The 21,623-nt window shown below is 38.4% G+C and overlaps 1 protein-coding gene across 1 annotated transcript; it reads left to right on the top strand.

Annotated features, from left to right (window-relative positions):
• Nucleotides 1-2,154: 2,154 nt before the first annotated feature.
• LOC143850693 (LOB domain-containing protein 10-like) lies at nucleotides 2,155-14,131 on the top strand. The gene is made up of 4 exons (XM_077359917.1): nucleotides 2,155-2,463; nucleotides 2,598-2,689; nucleotides 3,434-4,300; nucleotides 13,838-14,131. Exon 3 carries the CDS (start codon nucleotides 3,434-3,436, stop codon nucleotides 4,295-4,297), a length of 864 nt encoding a protein of 287 aa, XP_077216032.1. The 5' UTR covers nucleotides 2,155-2,463; nucleotides 2,598-2,689; the 3' UTR covers nucleotides 4,298-4,300; nucleotides 13,838-14,131.
• The last annotated feature ends 7,492 nt before the right edge of the window (nucleotides 14,132-21,623 follow it).

Below are 21,623 nucleotides of genomic sequence, written 5' to 3'. Positions count from 1 at the left end.
GTGATATGGGCACTCCAAAGGATGATCGAAACCGTCCATTTGATTGATCACAACTTAATTAGTTTATGCTCAAAAAATCATTTCGATTGGATCATCCTAGCCCTCCGATCGAAACAAAGATTTTGCTTTTTTCCCTCTTTTTCTCCCACTATTCGGTTATTTGGTTTATCGGTTATAATCGAATAACCGAATTTTAATCGGTTCGGTTTCGATTTTTTAAAATTTCGGTTCGGTTTCGGTTGCCGAAATTTGATAACCGAAATTATTTCAGTTATTTCGGTTCGGTTATAACCGAATAACCACCCCTACCTACAACTCCCGTTGAAGTTGAAGGGGGCGGGGGGGGGGGGGGCGCATTATCCTACAATGGGGCGAAAAAATTATCACCCTTTTAAAAATATATATTGAAGTAAACAAATCTGACGGTTAGTATTTAGCTTTGACTTTTCTTTTAGATAGATTTTGGCGTGTTACTTTCAAACCGCGGGCACACGTGTTTGATAATAGGAATCACACGTGTGATTTATTCTGTTTTGACGTATTAAACAGAGAATCCCCGTTTTCTTCACGCGTCGAAAGCTGACGTGGAAAAGATAATATTTTCTGTTTCGTCTTGCCATTTTTTGCTGGCCATTTACCAGAAATTAAAATGGGTCAACACCTCGCCGATTACTCGCGCGAGTGACACTAGCATCGGTATGAAAGTCCACACGAGGGCTCTTCTCCATGGGGAGGTGCTTTTAGATTATGCCACTTCGGCATGAATGAGATCAGTTCAATCAAAGCGACTGTTCACCGGCAATGACTGTCTCTCCGTACGCATTCTGACCGGGTATAGCAGGTAATGATGCAAATTACATTTACTTATTATTATCCCTCAATTCTTAAGGAAATAACGAAAGTGCCATGTGCTACTTTGTTAATCTTTTTAGGAATATTTGGGGCCATAGATTTGCCAGGCACCATCGCAGAAAGGAATTTCATGGCTGGCTGTTGTATTTGAGAGCAACCACCTAAGATGAATTAAATGAATAAGACAAAATCTAAGTAAAATTGAGCTCATGTGGTTGGTCTCACATGCAACAGAGAGCTGCGAAATGCCTTTCTGCGATGGTCCCTAGCAAATTCCTTATGACTAATGTCTTTCAGTTAAAAAGCACATGCAATCACTGCCCATTTGATTTTGATGTGAAAAATGGGATGTTTACATTTGAGTAACCAATTCTACACGAAACTTGCTATCGAAATCCAATTTTATATTGCATTTAGTGCAACAACATACAGCATTCCATTAGGATTTATGCCTAATATGATGATCGCATTCTAGAAAACTATTTCCATATAGTCTAGGAAAAAAATCATATTGTCTACCTTTGAACTACTATATTGAGTATAGATTAATGGGATTTGCTAGGGGCCATCACAGAAGGCATTTCAAGGGCCGTCTCTTGCATGAGAAAGCAGCCACATAGGCTCAGATTGTGTCTTATTAATTTAATTCAATATTGTTTAACTCATTTAATTCGTCCGAGGTGGCTGCTCTGCGATGGTCCCCAGCAGATGCAAAGATTAATTAATACTAAAGAAATCTCAGCAACCATTTTGACATTGAAGAATGGGATTTGCTAGCATCCATCACAAAAGGCATTCGTGGATGGTCTGTTGCATGTGAGAGCAGCCACTAAGGCTCACTTTTAAGCAGATTTTGTCTTCATTCATGGTGTGGCTGCTGTCACATGCGATAGACCATTCAAGAAATGCCTTCTGCGATTGACGCTAGCAAAATCCCTTGAAGAAAAATAATGGGAATGGCAATTTTGTAATTTTCCTATTTTTTGAAGGTCTTTTCAAAATCTAATAGCAGAGTTTCCAACCCAACAAAGGGTATTTTCGTTATTAAAATAGATACAAGTGACCATATTAGTAAAAGGAGACAGGCATTAAATTGGTTGTATAAGAAGGACAAGGACAAGGAGTATGACGGCGTGAATCCAACCGTCCAATTTCTCAAGCTTGAATTTGGACGGCAGGGATTAGTTCCCACGTGCACACATCACTTCTTAAGGAGATCTAAAATATAAAATTAATAACGTCGAGTCTATTCCTCTTTTTCTCCCCAAACCATTTTTTTATTCCATTTGTTTTCGTTTGGATTTAAAACTTTCTAAAGAGGAGAGAATTCAAAGATCAGATCGAGAACTCGTTTTCTCATTTCAAACAAATAAACCTTTTTTTCACCATTCAAAAAAAGAAAATAATGCATTTTTTTTTTTTAATTTTTTCTGTTGTAGCCAAAGATCTGATCGAGCAATCTCGCTTCAAAGAAAAAAAAAACCTTTTTTTTTTTTGATTCTTCATTGTAATTTTGTTTGTGTTTGTAGCTTTGTTTTATTACCTTCTGTGTAAAGAACCATGGGAAAATTGGATCTGAGAGAAGAATCTAGGCGATATTGAGTGAAATCGGTGAGAAGATCTCGATGTTTTCTCTTTTTTTTCTTTTTTTTTTACGAGTTTATGAATAGTTTGAGGAGTGTAATTACTAATTAGATCATGAAGGATTTGCATGAGATTTTTCTAATGATTTGATTTCATTACAGATTTTTGAAGATTTCTTTCACGATCCAGATCGGATGTTTCGGAGTATCAAAAAAGATCTCAAACAAAAAACACCACACCATATTTTGCACTGGTTTGTTATCAGATCTCATTTTCTTCTGAGTTCTCTTTTTTCATTTCATGTTTTTAGATTTAGTTATTACAATGGTGGCTCCACGAAAGAGAAAGAAATAGGGTTAGGGTTAGGGTTAGGGTTTCTCTCACTTTTTTTTTCTTTTCCTGTCTCTTTCTCTCTATCTCTCTCGTTTTATTTCTCTGCAAAGAATAAAACCTTGAAGCTTTCACATTAATGGGTTTCATTTTTTTTTCTTTTATCTTCTGTTTGGATTGCAGGGAAAAAAAATTCTTGTGGAGAAAATGTTCCTAGTGAAATATGATGTTATTATAGATTATTTAGAGGGATAACAATTATAAATTTGAAATGCAATGGTTCAAGTTACTTTTTTTTTTTTCATTTTCAATCAAACAAGAGAAAATTGGAAGCATGAGATTTTGGAAAGTTTTTCTTTTCCAAACTATTTCAAAAAATTCTTGCAATCCAAATAGGGCCTTAATAAAAAAAAAAAAAACTCGACCACGAAATTTTCAACCCTTTGAAACTGTGGTATCTCTGATAGCATGTGGTGGGGGAGGGATTTTCAAACCTAAATCCCCTTCAAACATTAGGATTTGAATTAACATGATCCTTTGTTAGATGAGTATACTTGGCTTCTTCTTTTTCTTCTATATTGCTATTTCTCTTTTCTCATTTTTTTCCTACCTTGTAGGAATTGAATTACAATTAGATCTCTCATTGAAAATAAAAATTCAATTACAGATGGCTTCTACATCAAATTCTCCCTGCGCCGCCTGTAAATTTCTCCGGCGAAAGTGTATACAAAATTGTATTTTCGCCCCCCACTTCCCTCCGGACCAGCCCCAAAAATTTGCCAATGTGCACAAGGTGTTCGGCGCGAGCAACGTCAATAAGCTGCTCCATGATATCAATGTTGAACAACGGGAGGACGCTGTGAACTCCCTTGCATATGAGGCGGAAGCCCGGTTATGTGACCCAGTTTATGGTTGCGTAGGGCTCATCTCCGTCCTCCAACACCGCCTCAAACAAGTCCAACATGACCTTTACAACTCTAAGAAGGAGCTTGCGGCCTATATGGGCCCATCCGCCATGCTTCCCTTAACCCACCAACACCACCACAACTTACTAGACCACCCCCATATTGCTTCTTCTTCCTCCGTGGGCCCATTTGGGATGTCATCGGTGGGAATGGCCCTACCGCCACCTGGGCCTGCCTCCCAGGCCCAGGCCCAAGCCCAAGCCCAACTATTTATGCGAGAGCAACAACAAATGCTAGAGGCCCAACAATTGGCAGCAATGGTGGCTGCAAGAGAGCAACAAGAGATGATGAGAAGCTACGAGCAACAACAAGAGCTCACGAGGTTTAATACTGGGTTCGATGGCGGTGGAACCACCGCTACAACAGGGTTTAGCCAGATGGCCACTCCCAGCTCTCAACCGTCACTGGCTTTGGTTCCGTTCGATAACACCTTTCAGGTTCAACCGTCAGAACAAGAACATCAACATCATCATCATCATCAACACCTCCAGCAACAGCAGCAGCATCAACAACAACATCACAGAGTGGGGAGTGATGAAGTTAGGAGCGTGGGCCCATCTTCTTAGAAGGTAGGTCCCCACCCTTTCTTTCACTTTCCTATCTCTCTCTCTCTCTCATTGTGCTCTTCGTCTAGAGTTTTTATATGGTGTATGCCGGTATAGTTCATTCTTTTTTCAAAATGGATGGCACGGCCCACACCATAAGATGATCCAAACCCTCTATTTGATGGGCCACAATGTAAATAGGTTGTCCCCCAAAAATCATTTCCATAGGAAGATCCCAACCCTTCTATCTATCTATCTATGGAGGTTTCCAAAATATGCAGTTTCTCTGCAGAACGGAGGACTAGGATGATCCTATGGAAATGAATTTTTGGGCAGTAAAGTCTATTTTGAAAAAAGGGTTTTGTGAACGAGTGCCCTAAGGGCACTTAGGGCACTCGTTAAGGAACATTTAATTGCCCTTGGGATCATTATTTTACACATAATTTTAGATTTGTACACATCTTTTTTGATTTCATTATCAAAAACATGTGAAAAATCATGATCGCAAGGGCAATTAAATGCCCCTTAACAAGTGCCCTTAGGACGCTCGTTACTCGTTAGCAAAACCCTTCGAAAAATACCAGACGGCTTACACAGTATAAAATCTAGTTGTACAAACCTTCTCTCTACTCTACCGAATTGCCCCTATTAGGTTTTATAGGCCTAATGTATAAAATAAACTCAAACTACTTATTCATAGGGGTATCAATGGACCCAGATGGCCCAATGGATTCAAACATTAATGAATTGGATTTGAGCTAACAATTGGATCCATATCCTAACGTCAGAAATTATTTCGGACCGTGATCCAGAATTAGCTACTAAGTCTGATGGAGTATCCTATATCTAAATAGAGGGTGTGCCACTTTACAAAAAGACCGTTCATATTTTCATTCATTTATGTCTACTCACGAGTGTATATTCATGAGGGCACTTTCGTAACATTAACAAACACTACTCAAAACCGCAAACAACATTTCATTTTTATACACCGGACTTAGGGTTAAGGCAGCGAAGAGATAAGAAACTCAAGAGAGAAGTCACCAAAACTTAAGGTTAAGGCAGGGAACACTCCAACATTCGTATCAGAGGGTTAGGATCAACCTATGGAAATGATTTTTGAGGCACAACCTATTTAGGCTGTGGCCCATCTAATGGACGGTTTGGATCTTCCTATGGTGCTGGCCATACCGTACTTTTAATAAAGTGAGGAGTGCCCTCATCAAAATACAGTAGTGCTGAGAACATTTCCCTTTGTTTGTTGTTTTGAGTATATTTTTAATATTACAAAACTACCCCTCATAAATACACATAAATGAACAAAAATATGAAGGGAATTTTCATACATTGGCATCCTAGGACGCTCCATCAAATTTTTTGCCTATACATTTGTCATGATCCAAATAATCCCAGAACTTAAAATAAGGATCCAATGGGCACCGTTCGGATCCAGGTGTTGAGCCCAAGTCCTGTTCACCATTAATATTCAAATCCTTTGGATCCATCGGAGTGTCTGGGTCCATTAACACCAATGACTAAGCCAAAAAAGTATAACTTTTAAAAACTTATTCCCAATTAGGCCCTAGATACTACTTTGATAGTTTTTAAACTCTGTAAAGATGCCCATTGTGTAACTCTAAATGACAATGAAATTTGTCCAAACGATGTGTTTCTATATTCTCACGAAAACTTCAATCGTTTTAATGAGAGAAACAATAGACTGAAAAGTATTTAAGCAAAGTTCATGGTTTTGGAATTGATTAGAGGGCATTTTCATCAATAAAATGGTCTAGTCTATGGACTTTTTGTAAAGGGATCTGCTAAGGTCCATCGCAAAAGGCTTTTCGCTTCTGGTCTGTCGCACCTCAGACCCGCCAGCTGCGAAAAGCCTTTTGCGATGGACGCTAGCAATTCCCTTTTGTAAATGTTTTTAAAAAAGTTATAACACTCAGGTTCTTTCATGATGTCGATGACTAATTGAGAGAACATTTGTGAACCAGGGATTTAGTGGAAAAAACAATTATTTTTCTCTAAATTTGAGGTTAGTATTTTCTTATGTTGGCCCACTTTGTATAGATTCATAACACTGTGTTGTGATCATAAGAGCAAGCTAAGGGAGCTTGGGAGATACATGGCCAAAGGTCCCGTGTTGAGCTCCACCAAAATATAAGTGTAATGTAACACCAAAATAAAAACACTTTTATTTATCTAAAAACAACTTACAAAAAATCTCTACACTTCCTCCTTGAACCTTAACCCTTAAAGCTTCTTTCTAAGCTTACCCTTGAAGGTCTTTAAGCTTATAATTTCAACAACAATGCCTCCATACTTATAAACTAAAGACACGCCTAAAATAGCAAATACATTAAACACTTAGTTGTAGTCCCATGAGTCTTTTAGGATTCCCAACCAACAACATAGGAAATCCATATTGATTCTTTGATATTCTAGCTTACACATTAAGGATTATAGAAAGCACAAAAGACACTTACATTTTCCACACATAATAACTACCCTAGAAGAATACAAAGACTTTCCATAAAACCAATAGGCAATGATTTTGATTTACAATTTCCAACACCCTTCCTTAAATTAAAATCTCAAAAAATTAGAAACTTCTAATCTTCATCACTTTCATCATCATTTGTGAAAGATCCCACATCGGAAAGGGAGGAAAAGGGAAAAGTTACTGGGCTATATATGTGGATTTCTCTTCTCCCTATGTAGACATGTTTTCATGATTTTTGCCGGGTAGATTTCCTTTTTACCTTCTTCATGATTTTTTTTCTAAAAGGATTCATTTAGCTGACCCCAACTAGTTTGGGACAAGGGCTTTGTTGAGTTGAGAGTTGAGTATGTGTAGACGCATTTTAAGCATCTCCAAGGGGTGGGCCCCGTGGAGTGGGTCAGGCACGGTTATTGCTTATGAAAAACAAAACCGGGGAGGGTAGATGACCCAGAACCGGACAATATTTACACAATGGGGTCGGGGCGTGACATTATGGTATCAAAGCCCAAGGTCCTGAGTTCAAACCTCCCGGATAGCAAAATTCCACATGCAATGGCCAAACCCAAAAGGGAGGCCACATGTACCACGTGTAGGCCAACCTAAGAAAAAGGGGCCACATGTGAGGGGGAGTGTTATAGTATCAAAGATTAAAAACACCTTCTCCAACAGCTTAAGCTTCTAGAGAAGTTGGTAAGTCATTATGGTATCAGAGCGGGACCTCCCACACTACGGTGTGCCAGCGAGGACGTTGGGCCCTAAGGGTGGTGGATTGATGGGATAGATACGTGGATTTCGCCTCTTCTTATGTAAACACATTTTCAGCATCTCCAAGGGGCGAACCCCGTGGAGTGGGTCAGGCATGGTTAGTGCTTATGAAAAACAGAACCGAGGAGCGTAGATGACCCAGAACCGGACAATATTTACACAACGAGGTCGGGGCGTAACAATTTGCACCTTATGTAATCTTCATCTCCAGCTTTGTGATTTCTCCTTCATGCAACACGATGTGGTTCTTCAAATCCATCATATGTTTTCTTTCTTCCATTAGATTTCGAAGATTACCATAAGCAAAGATGATAGGGTAGCATTTCGGCAAAAAATGAACCACGACATGTGCCGCATTTTCTTCAGATTTTTCTTCGTATTGCCGCATTCGCAAAAAATCATTTATTCATCCATGATGTTTAACTTCAACTGAAATTTTGAAAATTTGTCTATGGTCCGATCCTTCTTTCTAAACACCATAAATGAGAGACTTCATATTCAATTTTTCTATAGCTTCCTTTAGAAATAATTTGAATGAGGCTTTGATAACAACAATTTCCTTGGTACTTCTGCATAAACGAAAATTGTAATCCTTGCCTTCTTGCAACGCCATCATGATAAAAAGAAAATTTCTTTTTCCCAACTCTCATCGGGGTTGTTGAGAAAATCCGTCAAGCAAATCCGGTTCGATCGTTCACAAATAAACAGAAAAGTAAAATTTACAAACAAGCCACTAGATGAACACCGTGATTTTACTGGTTTGGCCAAGCCTACATCCACGAGCGAGAAACACAATCTTCACTAAGAGAAAACAATATACAAGAATTACAATGGATTAAAACCCAAAACCTACAAAACCTGCAACCCTTTCTATGCTTCTCAACCCAAGACCGTACACAAAGAAAAGACCTAGAAAAACCGACAATAGAATACCCGAGAAAAAACCCCAAGAGGAAACCCAAGAAGAAGCCCTCTTCTTCTTTCTCCTTCTCTCTTTCTCTCTCCTCTCTCTTTTCCTCGCTATTTCTCTTTCACCTTGAGTAGCCGACACACCCGAAGCATCCCACGACTCTTGTCGCAACCCCCAAGAGCCCTTTTATACTTACGTTTTCCTACAAACCCAAAGTTCCTATTTCTATTTTGCCTTCCCACCGACCAAGGGAAATAAGGCAACTTTCCCAACAATCTCTACCTTGGCTTATTTTCCCACTCATTGTCTAACCCAATCAACCATGGAGAGGGATCTTGATCCATCCTCCCCAACGTAGGTACTGTCAACTTCTCATCGTCATCTGAAACATGGAAACTCATCTCTACAATAACGGCGAAAGAGACCTTACACGTGAGAACCCCACTTTGTTTCCAACTAGCCATCAAGATCTTAGGAATAATAGTCACCGTGTCCCTGATCAAATAATACATCCTCCCCACTTCTCACCTTTGATCAGAACCATACAGTCACGTTGATTTTCATGGCTCCACATGCAGCTGAATAACTGCAACCCTTGGAGTCAAACCGGCCAAGTGACACTAGATTCTTTCATATCTTTGGGACATACGCCACACCACCCAAAGTACGAATCACTCCATCGAACATCTTGATCTTCACCGTCCCAACTACAGTGATGCCACAAGTAGACCCATTACCCAAGGACACTGCACTTGCCCTTGTCTCATACAACATATCAAATATTCCCTCATAGAGGGGTTAGACAAGACCCATACAAGATATATTAGATAAAAAGAAAGATATATATGAAGAACAACAACCCCCAACAGCATGAGGGGGAAACAACAAGAAGCATTAGGATTACATCAAAACAAGAAAAAGGAACAACCCCATATTCAAAAATTGCACGAAACAAACATTTTAAACCTGAAAGGGTACCCCATCAGCCAAGAAACAAGGCCACCTACTAACGGATTACCCAAGAGGTGATAGCAAATCACTCTCAGACCCTTCAAGAATAGAAAATTAAGATGATGGTCAACATTAGAAATTTCAATGCTTGCATCAAACAGCTCCATCATCGAGAGTCGGGTGGCTCGCCCAAATTCTCATCATCACTTTGATCTGAGACATATTCTTCGATTTCATCGATATTTTCATGACAATGGAGGATGTAAAATTTGTTTTGGAGAGAGACTGACTGAGATTTCTTTGTCTCTCTCACCCTAGCATTAGGACTTTCCACTTGGCTTATCTCTTTACTCACTTCCTTTGAGGCTTGAGTCACCTCCTCTGCTTTTCCTTTCTCAGTTCTTTCAATCCTTGCATTATTTGGGTTTGTGGCTTCTACTCTTGTCTTTGCTGCTTGGTGACCTTCTTCTGATTTTTAGAATTGAAACTGCATCTTTCAGTCCCATGACTAAAATCTCTGCAAATCTTGCAAGCAAAAGGTTTCTAGTCATACTCAACTGGTTGGATGTGTGTTCCTATGGGGGTTCCAATTGTGATCATGTCTGGGAGGTTCTTTCCGCACTGACTTCAACACAGACTCATGCATAGTTTAGTCAAGATGCTTCAGCTGTTTGGGAGTCCATGTACAGGGGGCGGCCAAAACGGCTTGCAATCTTGCTCCATAGTTTAGTCAAGATGCTTCAGCTGTTTGGGAGTCCATGTACAGGGGGCGGCCAAAACGGCTTGCAATATTTGCTCAACCCTCTACGGGTCCAAAATTTTAAATGTAGACCAGGGAACCTTATCCAAACTAGTATTTCTGTCAGTTTTAATCTCTCCATTTTTTCTTCTGCTGACCACTTTTGGAGGATCAGGATCCTCCCTCCGTAGGTGATTGGAGGGGATTTAAGAACCTGAGAGTAGTCTTCCACATTGAGAAACTTGAAAGAAAAAACCCATTGTTGATTCCAAACAACTTGAAATCTCCTTTTAACTTCCATTTGTGAACAAGGAAGCCCTTTAGAGCCACATAGAACGGCCTTCTGCCTAGAAGTATCCCACTAAACAGTTGTTCCATTTTTCCTCCACTTCCTCAAAATCATCGTTTATTAGAATAATTTTTTCCTCATCCTCAACAACGTCCTCTTGTTCCATTTTTCCTCTACTTCCTCAAAATCATCGTTTTTTAGAATAATTTTTTCCTCATCCTCAACAACGTCCTCTTATTCAAAATAATCAAGAGAAGTATCATCAGTCTTTTCTTGGTGTGAGAGAATAGGGAGTTCCATTTGCCTTGCTCTTTTCCTTATTTGCTTTGGTGCTGGCATTTGTTCCTTCATCCTCTAGAATCCCATTGCTATTTGCTCCTCTCCGATCAGGGGAACCGGTTGCCGATAATAATGGGGAATTGGTTGCTCCTCCACAAATCCCCTGACCTTGGATCTTGACTTGACTTTTCCTGATCCCTTGCCAGACGACCTTCCTCTTTGATTCCCACCATCAACAACCAACGCATGCTCTTGTCTCCCTTCAAGAAAATATTTCTTCCGCATCTCATTCGATAATAGCGACGCCGTGACTTCCTCTAATTTTACTGTATCCTTCCCATACAATGAAGTCGTCACTAGGTTATCATACGAATAAGGAAGTGAAGTAAGAAGCAAAAGGGCCTTGTCTTTTTCCTTTAACTTTTCATCCACCTTGTGGAGTTGATCCATAAGCCCATAAAATACCGTAGTGTGTTCTAGAAGATTCTCGCCTTCCTACATATTCAGCCCACACAACTGCCACTTCAAATATAATCGGTTGGCTAAGCTTTTTACATGTAAAGCTTTTCCAACTTCTCCCATAATTTAGGTGTTTCATCTTCTTCCATAACGTCAAACAAAACATGATCGGCCATAGCCAAATCGTGCTGACCGCCTTCGACTCAATGTCTTCCCACCCGGCACCCATCATCTTCTACAGCTTCACATAATTTTTCTTCAACGCCTTAGCTAATCTATGTTGAACTAGGATGTCCTTCACACCAATCTTCCATAGGGTGAAATTGCCCTTTCTAGAGGTGCAATGTGGGTCGGGTCAGGTTGAGCTTTTGGTAAAAATTGAATTGGAATCAACCCGAACCTGACCCGATTTTAAGGTAAAAGATAAACTCGAATTCCCAAAAATCGACCCGAGTTGCACCCCTAGCCCTTTCCGTCAAATCTGTCGATGGTGAACTGGGTAGAACTCGATTTTACCGCCATCTAAGATTATTCCTCACTTTTCGATGCAACGCTCCACCTCGAACGAGAATCTTTCTTGGACAATCTTTCTACTTTCAAATATCGCTTTAGCCGCGATTCAATCACAACACTCATATCACTCCACCCGCTCTCGACAATCGCTCCAACCTGGCTCTGATACCACTTAAGAAAATCCACTAGGCAAATCTGATTCGATCGTACACAAATAAACGAAAAACTAAAATACACAAACAAGCTGTAAGATGAACACCGATATTTTAAGTAGTTCAGCCAAGCCTACACCCACAAGCAAGAAACATGATCTTCACTATGAGAAAACAATATACAAGGATTACAATGGATTAAACCCCCAAAACCTACAACTCTGTCCTTACTTCTCAACCTAAGACCATACACAAAGAGAAGCCCGAGAAAAACCCACAAGTGAATATCTGAGAAAACTCCTGAAAAGAAGCCCTCTTCTTCTTTCTCCTTCTCTCTTTCTTCCTCCTCTCTCTTTTTCTCCCTATTTCTCTTTCAACTTGAGGTAGCTAACACACCCCAAGCATCGCACGACTCTTGCCACAACCCTCAAGAGCCCCTTTTATACTTAAGTTTTTTGTAAAACCTAAAGTTCCTATTTCTATTTTCCCTTCCCACCGAGTATGGGAAATAAGGCAACTTTCCCAACAGGGATAATAAGGGAAATTAGTTGTCCTTCCTGACATAAAAGAGGACACTTGTGCTTTAAATCTTGAGAATAAGAGAAGAGTACTGTTCTTTTATTCAGACCACTAAAAAATCTTGCACCACTCAATAAAATGGAAACCCACAAGTAGATATAGAGAAGATTATCGTTCTCTATTCTAACATAAAATTCTTAAGCAAATTCTCTCCCTTAACTTTTAAAATTTAGACTAAAATCATCCTAAAAATATTTTAAAATAGTTTATCCTTCGAACCAAGCACTCGAACGAAATTTTTACTTGAAAATTCGAATTTGGGGAAAACAATCCACTTTGATAGAACTTTACTCTTTTGACAGTAGGTTTTTGAAGAAAAATCTGATTGATGATCTGTTTTTTTGTTGGAAACTACTCAAAAAAATTTCTAGCGGTATATGATATGCCGCGTTTTGGCTGAAAAAAATATTTTCAGACAGATAGAATAAAATGTGCACAATTCTTGTACTAGATTTTCAACAAAACACAACCTAAGCTCTGATACCACATGTTGACCCACTTTGAATGGATTGATAATGCTGTGTTTTGTTCATAAGAGCAAGATAAGGGAGCTTGGGAAATACAAGACCAAAGGGCCAGTGTAGAGGTCCATCAAAATGCAAGTGTAACACCCAAATAAAAACACTTATATATCTCAAAAATAACTTACAAGAAATCTCTGTACATCTTCTTCCTTGAACCTTAACCCTTGAAGCTTCTCTATAAGCTTACAATTTCTATAGGAATGACGCGGTACTTATAGACTCAAGATGCACCCAAAATAGCAAATACATTCAACACTTAGTTGTATTCGCCATGTGCCTTCTAAGAATCCGAAGCAACAACATAGGAAATCCGCATTGGTTCTTTGATATTCTAGCTTAGACATTAAGGCCTATAGAAAAAACAAAAGACACTTGCATTCTCCACACATAATAACTACTCTAGAAGACTACAAAGACTTTCCACAAAACCAATAAGCAATGATTTTGAATTACAATTTTTTGTATGGGTAAGCTGGGGTTTGGCAGGGGACCCCTACAATTTCCTACACTAGAGGTGGGAATTTTTTGGGTCAATTCGTATTAGTCATGGGAGAGCTATCATTACTTATTCCTTTATTTTTTTCTTTTTCTAATCTTTTATTTGATTTCTTTTGTTTATAAAATCTAGGAGTATTCATTGCTGTATATTTTGCAACCATGATGAAAAATACAGCAAATGCCTCACTCCATTTTAACAGTCTACATGCATTTAATTATCAAAATGTAGCAAATATGTTTGGGTAAATTCACCTCTCTCTCTCTCTCTCTCTCTCTCTCTCTCTCTCTCTCTCTCTCTCTCTCTCTCTCCTTCTTCTTGTTCTTGTTCTTGTTCTTGATGTAATGCTTTAACTTCCTGACATTGAAACCCCATCCATGGTGTATTTTGGTGCAGGTTCAAAGCTCCCACAATTCAAACACAAGGAAAAGGTGGAAGGGGAAATCATATCCCATCTCTGCTACTCCTTTCATGTTTGCTTTCCCTTTCAAGCTCCCATCTCTTTCCCATTGTTATGCAAATCCCTTTTATTATTGCCAGCAAATCCCTTTTATTATTGCCAACCACCCCTTGCCTTTTACCTGTTTTCCTCCGAGAAATATCGTTGTTAGTGTTTTGGGTAGCTGATGTGGTAAGGTTTATAATGTCTTTTTACCTTATCCTTTATTAATACAGCTGTCCTTTAAGTAAGTTTAGAGAAATCATATAACTTCTAGCCTTCCTGCCATATGTAAAGTGAAACCAGTTCTTAGTCAGTTTTAAGAGAATAATTCAAATCTGACCCAAATGGCCTGCTGCAGTTTTTCCTTTACCCTATTTTGTTTTTCATAAATGGGTTTGTCTGAAATGTAAGATCATATATGTATTCCATTTCTGTATCTTTTCTTCTTAGAAGGAGAATCAGTAGTAAGAACTTGTAAAGAAAGAAACCTTTTTTCTAGAATGATAGAGAGCTTGGAAATGGGAAAACCCTAGTAGCCAAATGCAGTTTTTCTCTTCTCTCTTATGTTTTTAATTTTTGCGATTGTATGAAATTTAAGATCAATGTTTTGTTCTTAGCAGGAGAATCAGTAGCAAGAACTTGCAAAAGAAAAAAAAAACATTTTTCGAGAGAGAGAGAGAGAGAGAGAGAGAGAGAGAGAGAGAGACCTTTGGAGGCATAGGTATTCTAGAAAAATACTGAAATCTATATTTGGGTATTCGGTGTTGTTGGAAACATCCACAAAGTCAAAGACTTGTGATGCACTCTGAGCAGAAAAAATATAAAGAGCAAAGTAGAGTTGTCAGAGAGGCAGAGAGATGGAGACAAAAAGAAGGAACTTTAGGTTCTCTGCCTCGTTTCTCAGTTTACATATAATAAAGAAAGAGGTGGAAGGTTCTTAATATATGTTTTTGTATTTGGGTTTTGGAATTTTAGAGGGGTCAACATAGGACATAGTGTAAATATTCTATTAGAGTTTTTATAATGCATTTGTCTGCTTGTATCTTTTTCCGTGATGGAGGGAATTGTTTATGGTGAAGTCCTCTTTGGTAGAATTCACTCCTTTTTTTCTACCTTTTTTTATGCATGGGAAAAGGTTAGCATTTTGACTGAGGTTTTCGATGCAAGAGAGATCAAGATATCCTCTTTGCCTAGACTAATAGCAGGCACGTACGAATAACATGGTCGAGAGACAGAGAGACCGATCTTGGATGCACACGTGGGAATTTGATGCTTGCATCATATGATAGATGGGCATTGGAGGGTTAGGATCATCCTTTTGAGATGATTTTTTGAGTGATAAATTTAGAGATTTTCACTTATCTTGAATGCATTACAAAGAGCCTAATGAGTGTTTAAATAAAACACTCAAAAGGATAAACATGATACCATGATAAATTTAGATATTTTTCACTAATCTTTAATGCATTACAAAGAGCCTAATTAGTATTTTAATAAAACAGTCAAAGGATAAACATGGTTAAGAGTTCCAGATAAGGAAAGAAATGGGGCAACCTATTTACAAAGGGAGCAGCACGATTTTTGAGAATTCGGTTGAGCTTTTACCATGAAATCGAGTGGGCTTTGGGTTGATTGAAATACATCTTTTAGCAAAATCTCAGTCCGACCCGACCAAAGTTGCACCCGTACTATTTATGTTGGGGTGTTCCAAATGAAAAGTTTGGATCTTTGAACAAATTAGGTGTCCCTATATTTTTTCAAAAAATGAGGAAAACACCAAAGAAGGCTAGTTTATTTTTTAAACTTCCATAGGCGGTGAGTTTTCAACTTTACGCCCTGACACGTTCAAAGTACATGTGTCAGACCGAAATAAGACTATTTTGCCCTTGTTCTGCAAGTGTACACATCACAATCAACCTTTTTCCTACTGATTACGTTTCTTTTTCTACATGCAATAAATATACCTCGAAATCCGCAAATTAGAAATCATTTCATGTAATTTGAAAAAACCTACTTAAAATCAGGAATAATCTTTACTGTAGTGGCGGAGGTCGACGGCCACAAAGTAAGGTACGACTGGAATGCAGCTGGGTGCGATCGAAAAATACATGGGTGTTGTGGACCCCGATCCGAGAGAGGCGGGGGACGAGCCGAGTGCATTAAAGAAATCTGATTAATATTTTGTGATCTCGAGGCCCACACCTTCGAAGTTTGGAAATGAAAGTTTTAATCTACGATGTTGAATGATAGGGTTCTTTTCAAAATAACTGTGGTTCGATATAGTTTCGAAAGGTTCATTTCTCAACGCCGCCGTAGCCACTAGCTTTTTCCTTCATCTTTCTGAGAAACCTTTTTTTTCCCTGCCTCTCCCTTGTTGTTCTTTCGTCTTCTGCATCTTCTCCCTTACTTTTCCTTCGTCTTCTGCATCTTCAGCCACCGCCCGGTTTACAATCCTCGTACAACTGTTAACTTCGACATTAACGTCGACGTTAACTTCGACATTAACGTCGACGTTAACTTCGACATTAATGTCGAAGTTAACAGTGATGCCGAAGTTAACGTCGACGTTAATGTCGAAGTTAACAGTTTTACGTAGTCGGCGACTGTTAGTGTCGAAGTTAATGTCAACGTTAATGTTGAAGTTAACTTCGACATTATCCCGTAGTATTCATATTTTCATAGTTTTTTCTATAATTTTTCTATAGAGGTGCCTCCTTTCGGTATTTTTTTCCGTAGTTTTTCTAATTTGAAATATTTTACCCGTGATTTTTCTCCAAAACTTAATACCTTGCCCGCATGAATATTATTGCTAGACACCTTTGCAGAAACGTACTTCCCCCATCCTTTGCAGTTTGTACCACGTCAATGAATAAGACAAATCTGCCAAAAAGTCAACATAAATGGCTATCATCACATGATCACATGCAATTGCAAAGGATGGGCGTGAGGTAGTCTTGAGCAAATGTGGCTAGCAAATCCCTATAAAAACAACAAAAATCGTAAAAAAATAGAAGGGAGAAGATACTGGCTACGGAGACGTTGAGAAATGAACCTTTCGAAAAAATATCCGAACCCCACTTAATGCAAAACGAACCATAGTTCCTACCGGTAGATTAATCGTTCAACGTCGTAGATTAAGCCTTTCCTTTCTCAAGTTCGAAGGCGTGGGCCTTGAGATAAAAAAATATTAATGGAATGCACTCACACCATAGACATTCCGATCGTACCCATCATTATTCTAGATGCACCTTACTTTGTACCCGTCGATTCCCGCCTCAACGGCAAAGATTATTGCTGTCTTTAATTACATTCACAATGACAACGTTATAGTCAATGCTAAGTGTATGTTTCACATGAAATGATTTACTTTTTTTGGCGGATGTGGAGGTATATTTAATGCAAGTAGAAAAAAAGACACAGTCAGCAGGAAAAGTTAGATGTGATGTGTGCCACTGGGACCTACAACTAAGGGCAAAACGGTTTATATTTGGTCTGACACATGTCCTTTGTCTATGTCAGGGCGTAAAGTTGAAAACTCGCCTCCTATGGAAGTTCAGAAAATAAACTAGCCTTCTTTGGTGTTTTCCTCGCACAAGTACACACGTATGATATCGCATGAGGAATGCTAAACTGAAGGGAGCCCTTGCGAAAACCAGCCCCAAGGGTGGGATCCACATCTCAAAAGAGCATTTATGTAAATCCAATGGGAGGCACGCCCTTGGGGCTTGTTTTTGCAAGATTTAGCATTCCTCAAATCTCATATATGAGCAAGAGCAACAATAATTCAAGACTTTTACATTTTCCGTGCAAAAAAAAAGATCGAGAATTGATATTCTCTCTCCCGCCCCCCCCCCCCCCCCCCCCCCAACACGTTATTAGCGATTCAGTGTCTTCCCTTTTTTTTCGAAAATGACAGCATTTCACCCATATTTATTTGAAATTTTCAGTATTTTGAGGAAAAGACAAACAAAATTGGGGAAAAATATTGGGAGAGGGGTGGAAATATCATTTTCGACAAGAAAATGTTTTAAATTTGTATTGTCAGCTGACTTGTGGGACATTTTGGGATTGAATGGTTTGAAATTATAGAAGCGGTGATATAATAATGAGGAATGCTTTGGAAAGTGCAACTCCATTGAAATACAATGTGGCACCCTTACTATTACTGCATAGTGGAGCCCATCTTTGTTTAATCTTGACCATCCATCTGACAGGACGTGTTGGATATCCAATAGCCCAGAAATCAGGCCAATTGGACATTCCTAAAACCCAATAAAATAAGTTTTTTATTGTTGCATGTGGATAGTAAAAAACTAATGCTTTTCATTCTTGCCATTCATCTAAAAAAAAAAAAAAGCCTTACATGGCCAAAAATTATTCAACTTAAAAGTAATTGTTGGCCATTGATTTACACAGGTTAGGACCATCTGATTATAGCAGTTTTCAACTACAGGAAATCAATGTTGGATTCCACTATATGGACAATCCATATTGATCAATTGTCAAACACTTTTTAAAGTAATTTGATGTAAATGAGTTATTATTCTAAACATTAACTTAATGATCTCTTTGGATCTTGGGCAATGAAAAATAAAGAAAAACTTGATTTTAACGAGATGGGTTTGATGTACCTTTTACCATGGCTTGTGCTTGAACATGTATAATCTGACGATCCTCGTAACTTTTCCGAGCACAACGAAGGTCTAGAAACGCCCCTTCGATCTTCTCTTTCCTCTCCAAACCCCTAGGCTTAATGGGAAGCCTCTCTTAAAGAAAGTTCTCTATCTCATAATGAATATACTCAAGTTGGGAAGGTGGAAAGTGGGACCAAGGGTCTCCTTATATAGGCAAAAGCTCCCATAGAACTTTCCTTTAGAATCTAAATTCGTTTGACTTCTGAGGTGAGAAATTGGCAACAATTCTAAAGTCCAATTTCCACTTCCAAATGTTTACAAACTTAAGGATTGCTATATGTTGTTGAAAGGTTGCTAAAGTGTAAGCCCTAGGGTTCCCAGGAGTCTAATCATTCACCTTACGTCTTGTTTTGATGCTAGCAAACTCAAATTGATTAGCATTTATGGACTAATGTGTTACTTTGAGGTGTTGTGTTATATACAGGATTTTCATGTCATAATTGTCATTACACAACTCATTTCAACACATGACTTGTGGATCAAAAAGCAAAGGAACTAAGAGCTTGCACTCACAGTGAAGACATCATCATTTGAAGATGTTCAAGTCAAGAAGCCCAACATGAAGATCCCACAAGTTCCTAGCAAGTGTCGAGAAGGAGCTTGGAGTTGAACATGCCATGGTGACTCCTCGTGCACCTCTCAACATGATTTGAAGATTGGAGGAAGTCACAAGAACCAAGACAAAGTTCAAGATGTTCGCTCAAGCCGAAGTAGTCCAAGGAAGTGCAAAGGAGCTGATACAATCCAAGAAGACTCATAGTATACACTTTTAGATTGTATTTAAAGTCCTCTTGATTTTATGTAAAATTACACTTTCAATAAGTTTTCAAATGGTTTTCATACTTAACTTTTTACATCTTTGAAAATCATACACACACCCAAAAATGTGTTTGAAAACCTAGGACTAAAGCCCGAAGACCATGGCCCAAAAGTCCCTGAACTTTAAAGTAAAAATAGAATTTTATACAGGGTGGGTCGACAGGGGTATTCCGGGCGACTGCGGCAAGGTAGCTGGAAATCCAGCACTTGGGGAAATTTATCGGGCTGGTCGACCGGGATGATCCGGACGACCACGGAAATAATTCTATTGAAACAGAACAATTCGTCATGGGTTTGGGCGGGCGACCAGGGTGGGTCAATCGACCGAGATAGGTTTTTGAGCCGAATTTTTAAGCAAACACGTTGACCGCGCTGGACGGCCGCCATGGGCCGGTCGACCTCGACAGTAAGAAATTTGAAAATAAAAAACGGGCACCCGATAGGGGCGGGCGACCGTTGTGGCTCAGTCGACCGGATTGGTCGGGCAAACTAGCCGTTGGGGCTTGCGCATGTTAACTTTCTCAACCCAGTTTTTACAGTTTTACCCCCCAAACGGTCATATTTTCAAATGCACTATATATACACTATCAAAACCTATTTAAATAAGCTTTTGAATATTTTAGAAAGATCAAATCCCATTTTCTTTTGAGCTAAAACCTTCTATCAAAAGCTAAACCTCTTTGAACTTGATTTTTACATTTTATCAAGAGGAACTCCGTAGGCTTTACATTTGTATCTTACCTTCGAGTGTTTGTGAGCAACAAAGTTTGTAATCCGCCTATCAAGAGGGAAGAGAGTTCTTTTATTTTTATTTTCTTCATTGTACTCAAGGGTCTTCTCTTCGGCCCGTTAACAAAGGTGAAGACATTGTGAGGGTCTACTCTTCGGCCCGTTAACAAATGATAAGACATTGTAAGAGGGTGTGTCCCTCTCGTCAAGGCTTCGTGCAGAAAGGGTTTGTTCCCTTTGGAGTTGGAGGAGTCGGGTGTACGGCTTGGAGAATCTTACACTATCAAAACCTATTGAAGAATCTCATTGTTTTAGTGGAGCGCCCAAAGGAGGTACACTTGGAAGAGTGGAGTAGGTCTTGTGATAGACCGAACCACTATAAATCTCTTGCCTTGTGAATGCTTTCTCTCCTCATTTTCCTTTGCACATTGTGGTGATTGGTAAACTCTACCCTTTTCCTGCATTTAAGTTTTATTAAAACAAGGGTTATAGTATATAGGCTTAAAGTAACATCTAAACCCTAGATTTCATCATATTGATTATTTGAACAAGGGTTGGACTAATTAATGTTTAATTATAAAATTAATTTTAATAATTCTCCTAATTAAGCCAAGAAATTTTAATTGACCAATTTACCCCCCCTCTTGGGTTGTCACACTTGTATTTCATTTGGTAACAGAGCATAGGCTCTTAAAGAGATTATTAAATTAAAAAATCTACCAGAGAGATCCGTGACAATCCAAATGGATTTTGAGTTAGGCTAATCGGCTCTAATTCCTCCACTATTTGATGGAAGGAATTATAGGGCTTAGAAAGTAAAAATGCTTGCCTATCTCAAATCTATAGACTTTAACATTTTAGATGTCACTTTGACATTTTAGATGTCATTGAAAGGGGATTTTCTATTCCAAGAAAATGTACTAAAAATGATGCAAAATTATTTTCATTAAATTCAAAAGCTATTATCATAATATGTTGTTGACTATGTCCCAATGCTTTTGAGAAAATTTCATCATATACCAATGCAAAAGATATTTGGACTAATCTTGAAAATTTTTATGAGAAAAATAAAAGTCTCTTTTCAAATGATAAAAATATTATTTTTGAACAAAAAGATACTTTACAAAAATCTTTTGCAAAGAAAAATTCTTTCAAACATTCAATTTCTGATTTAAAAAAGCAAATTGAAATTTTGAAATCAAAAGTTAATGAAAGTTGGAAAAGAAATGAAAAATTAAGTCATTTGAGCAAAATTTTGATAGATAAAAATAATGACTTAATTAAACAATGCAATATCCTTGGAAAAGAAAATGAAAGCCTTGAAAACATAAACAAAGATTTAAATGAAAAATATAAACTTATTTGTGAAAATGAAGAAAAATGTAAAGTTAACTCTTCTCACCAAATAGATCTTCTTAAGAACCAGTTAAATGAGATTGAGTTAATAAATAAAGAACTCTCTTTGAAGAACCAAAGATTACAAGAAGATAAAGACAAA

This window comes from Tasmannia lanceolata, unplaced genomic scaffold (assembly GCF_043159265.1).
Source record: "Tasmannia lanceolata isolate RefF3 unplaced genomic scaffold, GAP_Taslan_0.1 ptg000018l, whole genome shotgun sequence".
Taxonomy (NCBI): domain Eukaryota; kingdom Viridiplantae; phylum Streptophyta; class Magnoliopsida; order Canellales; family Winteraceae; genus Tasmannia; species Tasmannia lanceolata.
The sequence above is the reverse complement of the archived record's forward strand: the minus strand, read 5'-3'. Positions and strand labels throughout refer to the sequence as shown.

Bases quoted from the DNA above. Each gene is read 5' to 3' on its own strand.
- LOC143850693 (XM_077359917.1), top strand. From the start codon at position 3,434: ATGGCTTCTACATCAAATTCTCCCTGCGCCGCCTGTAAATTTCTCCGG.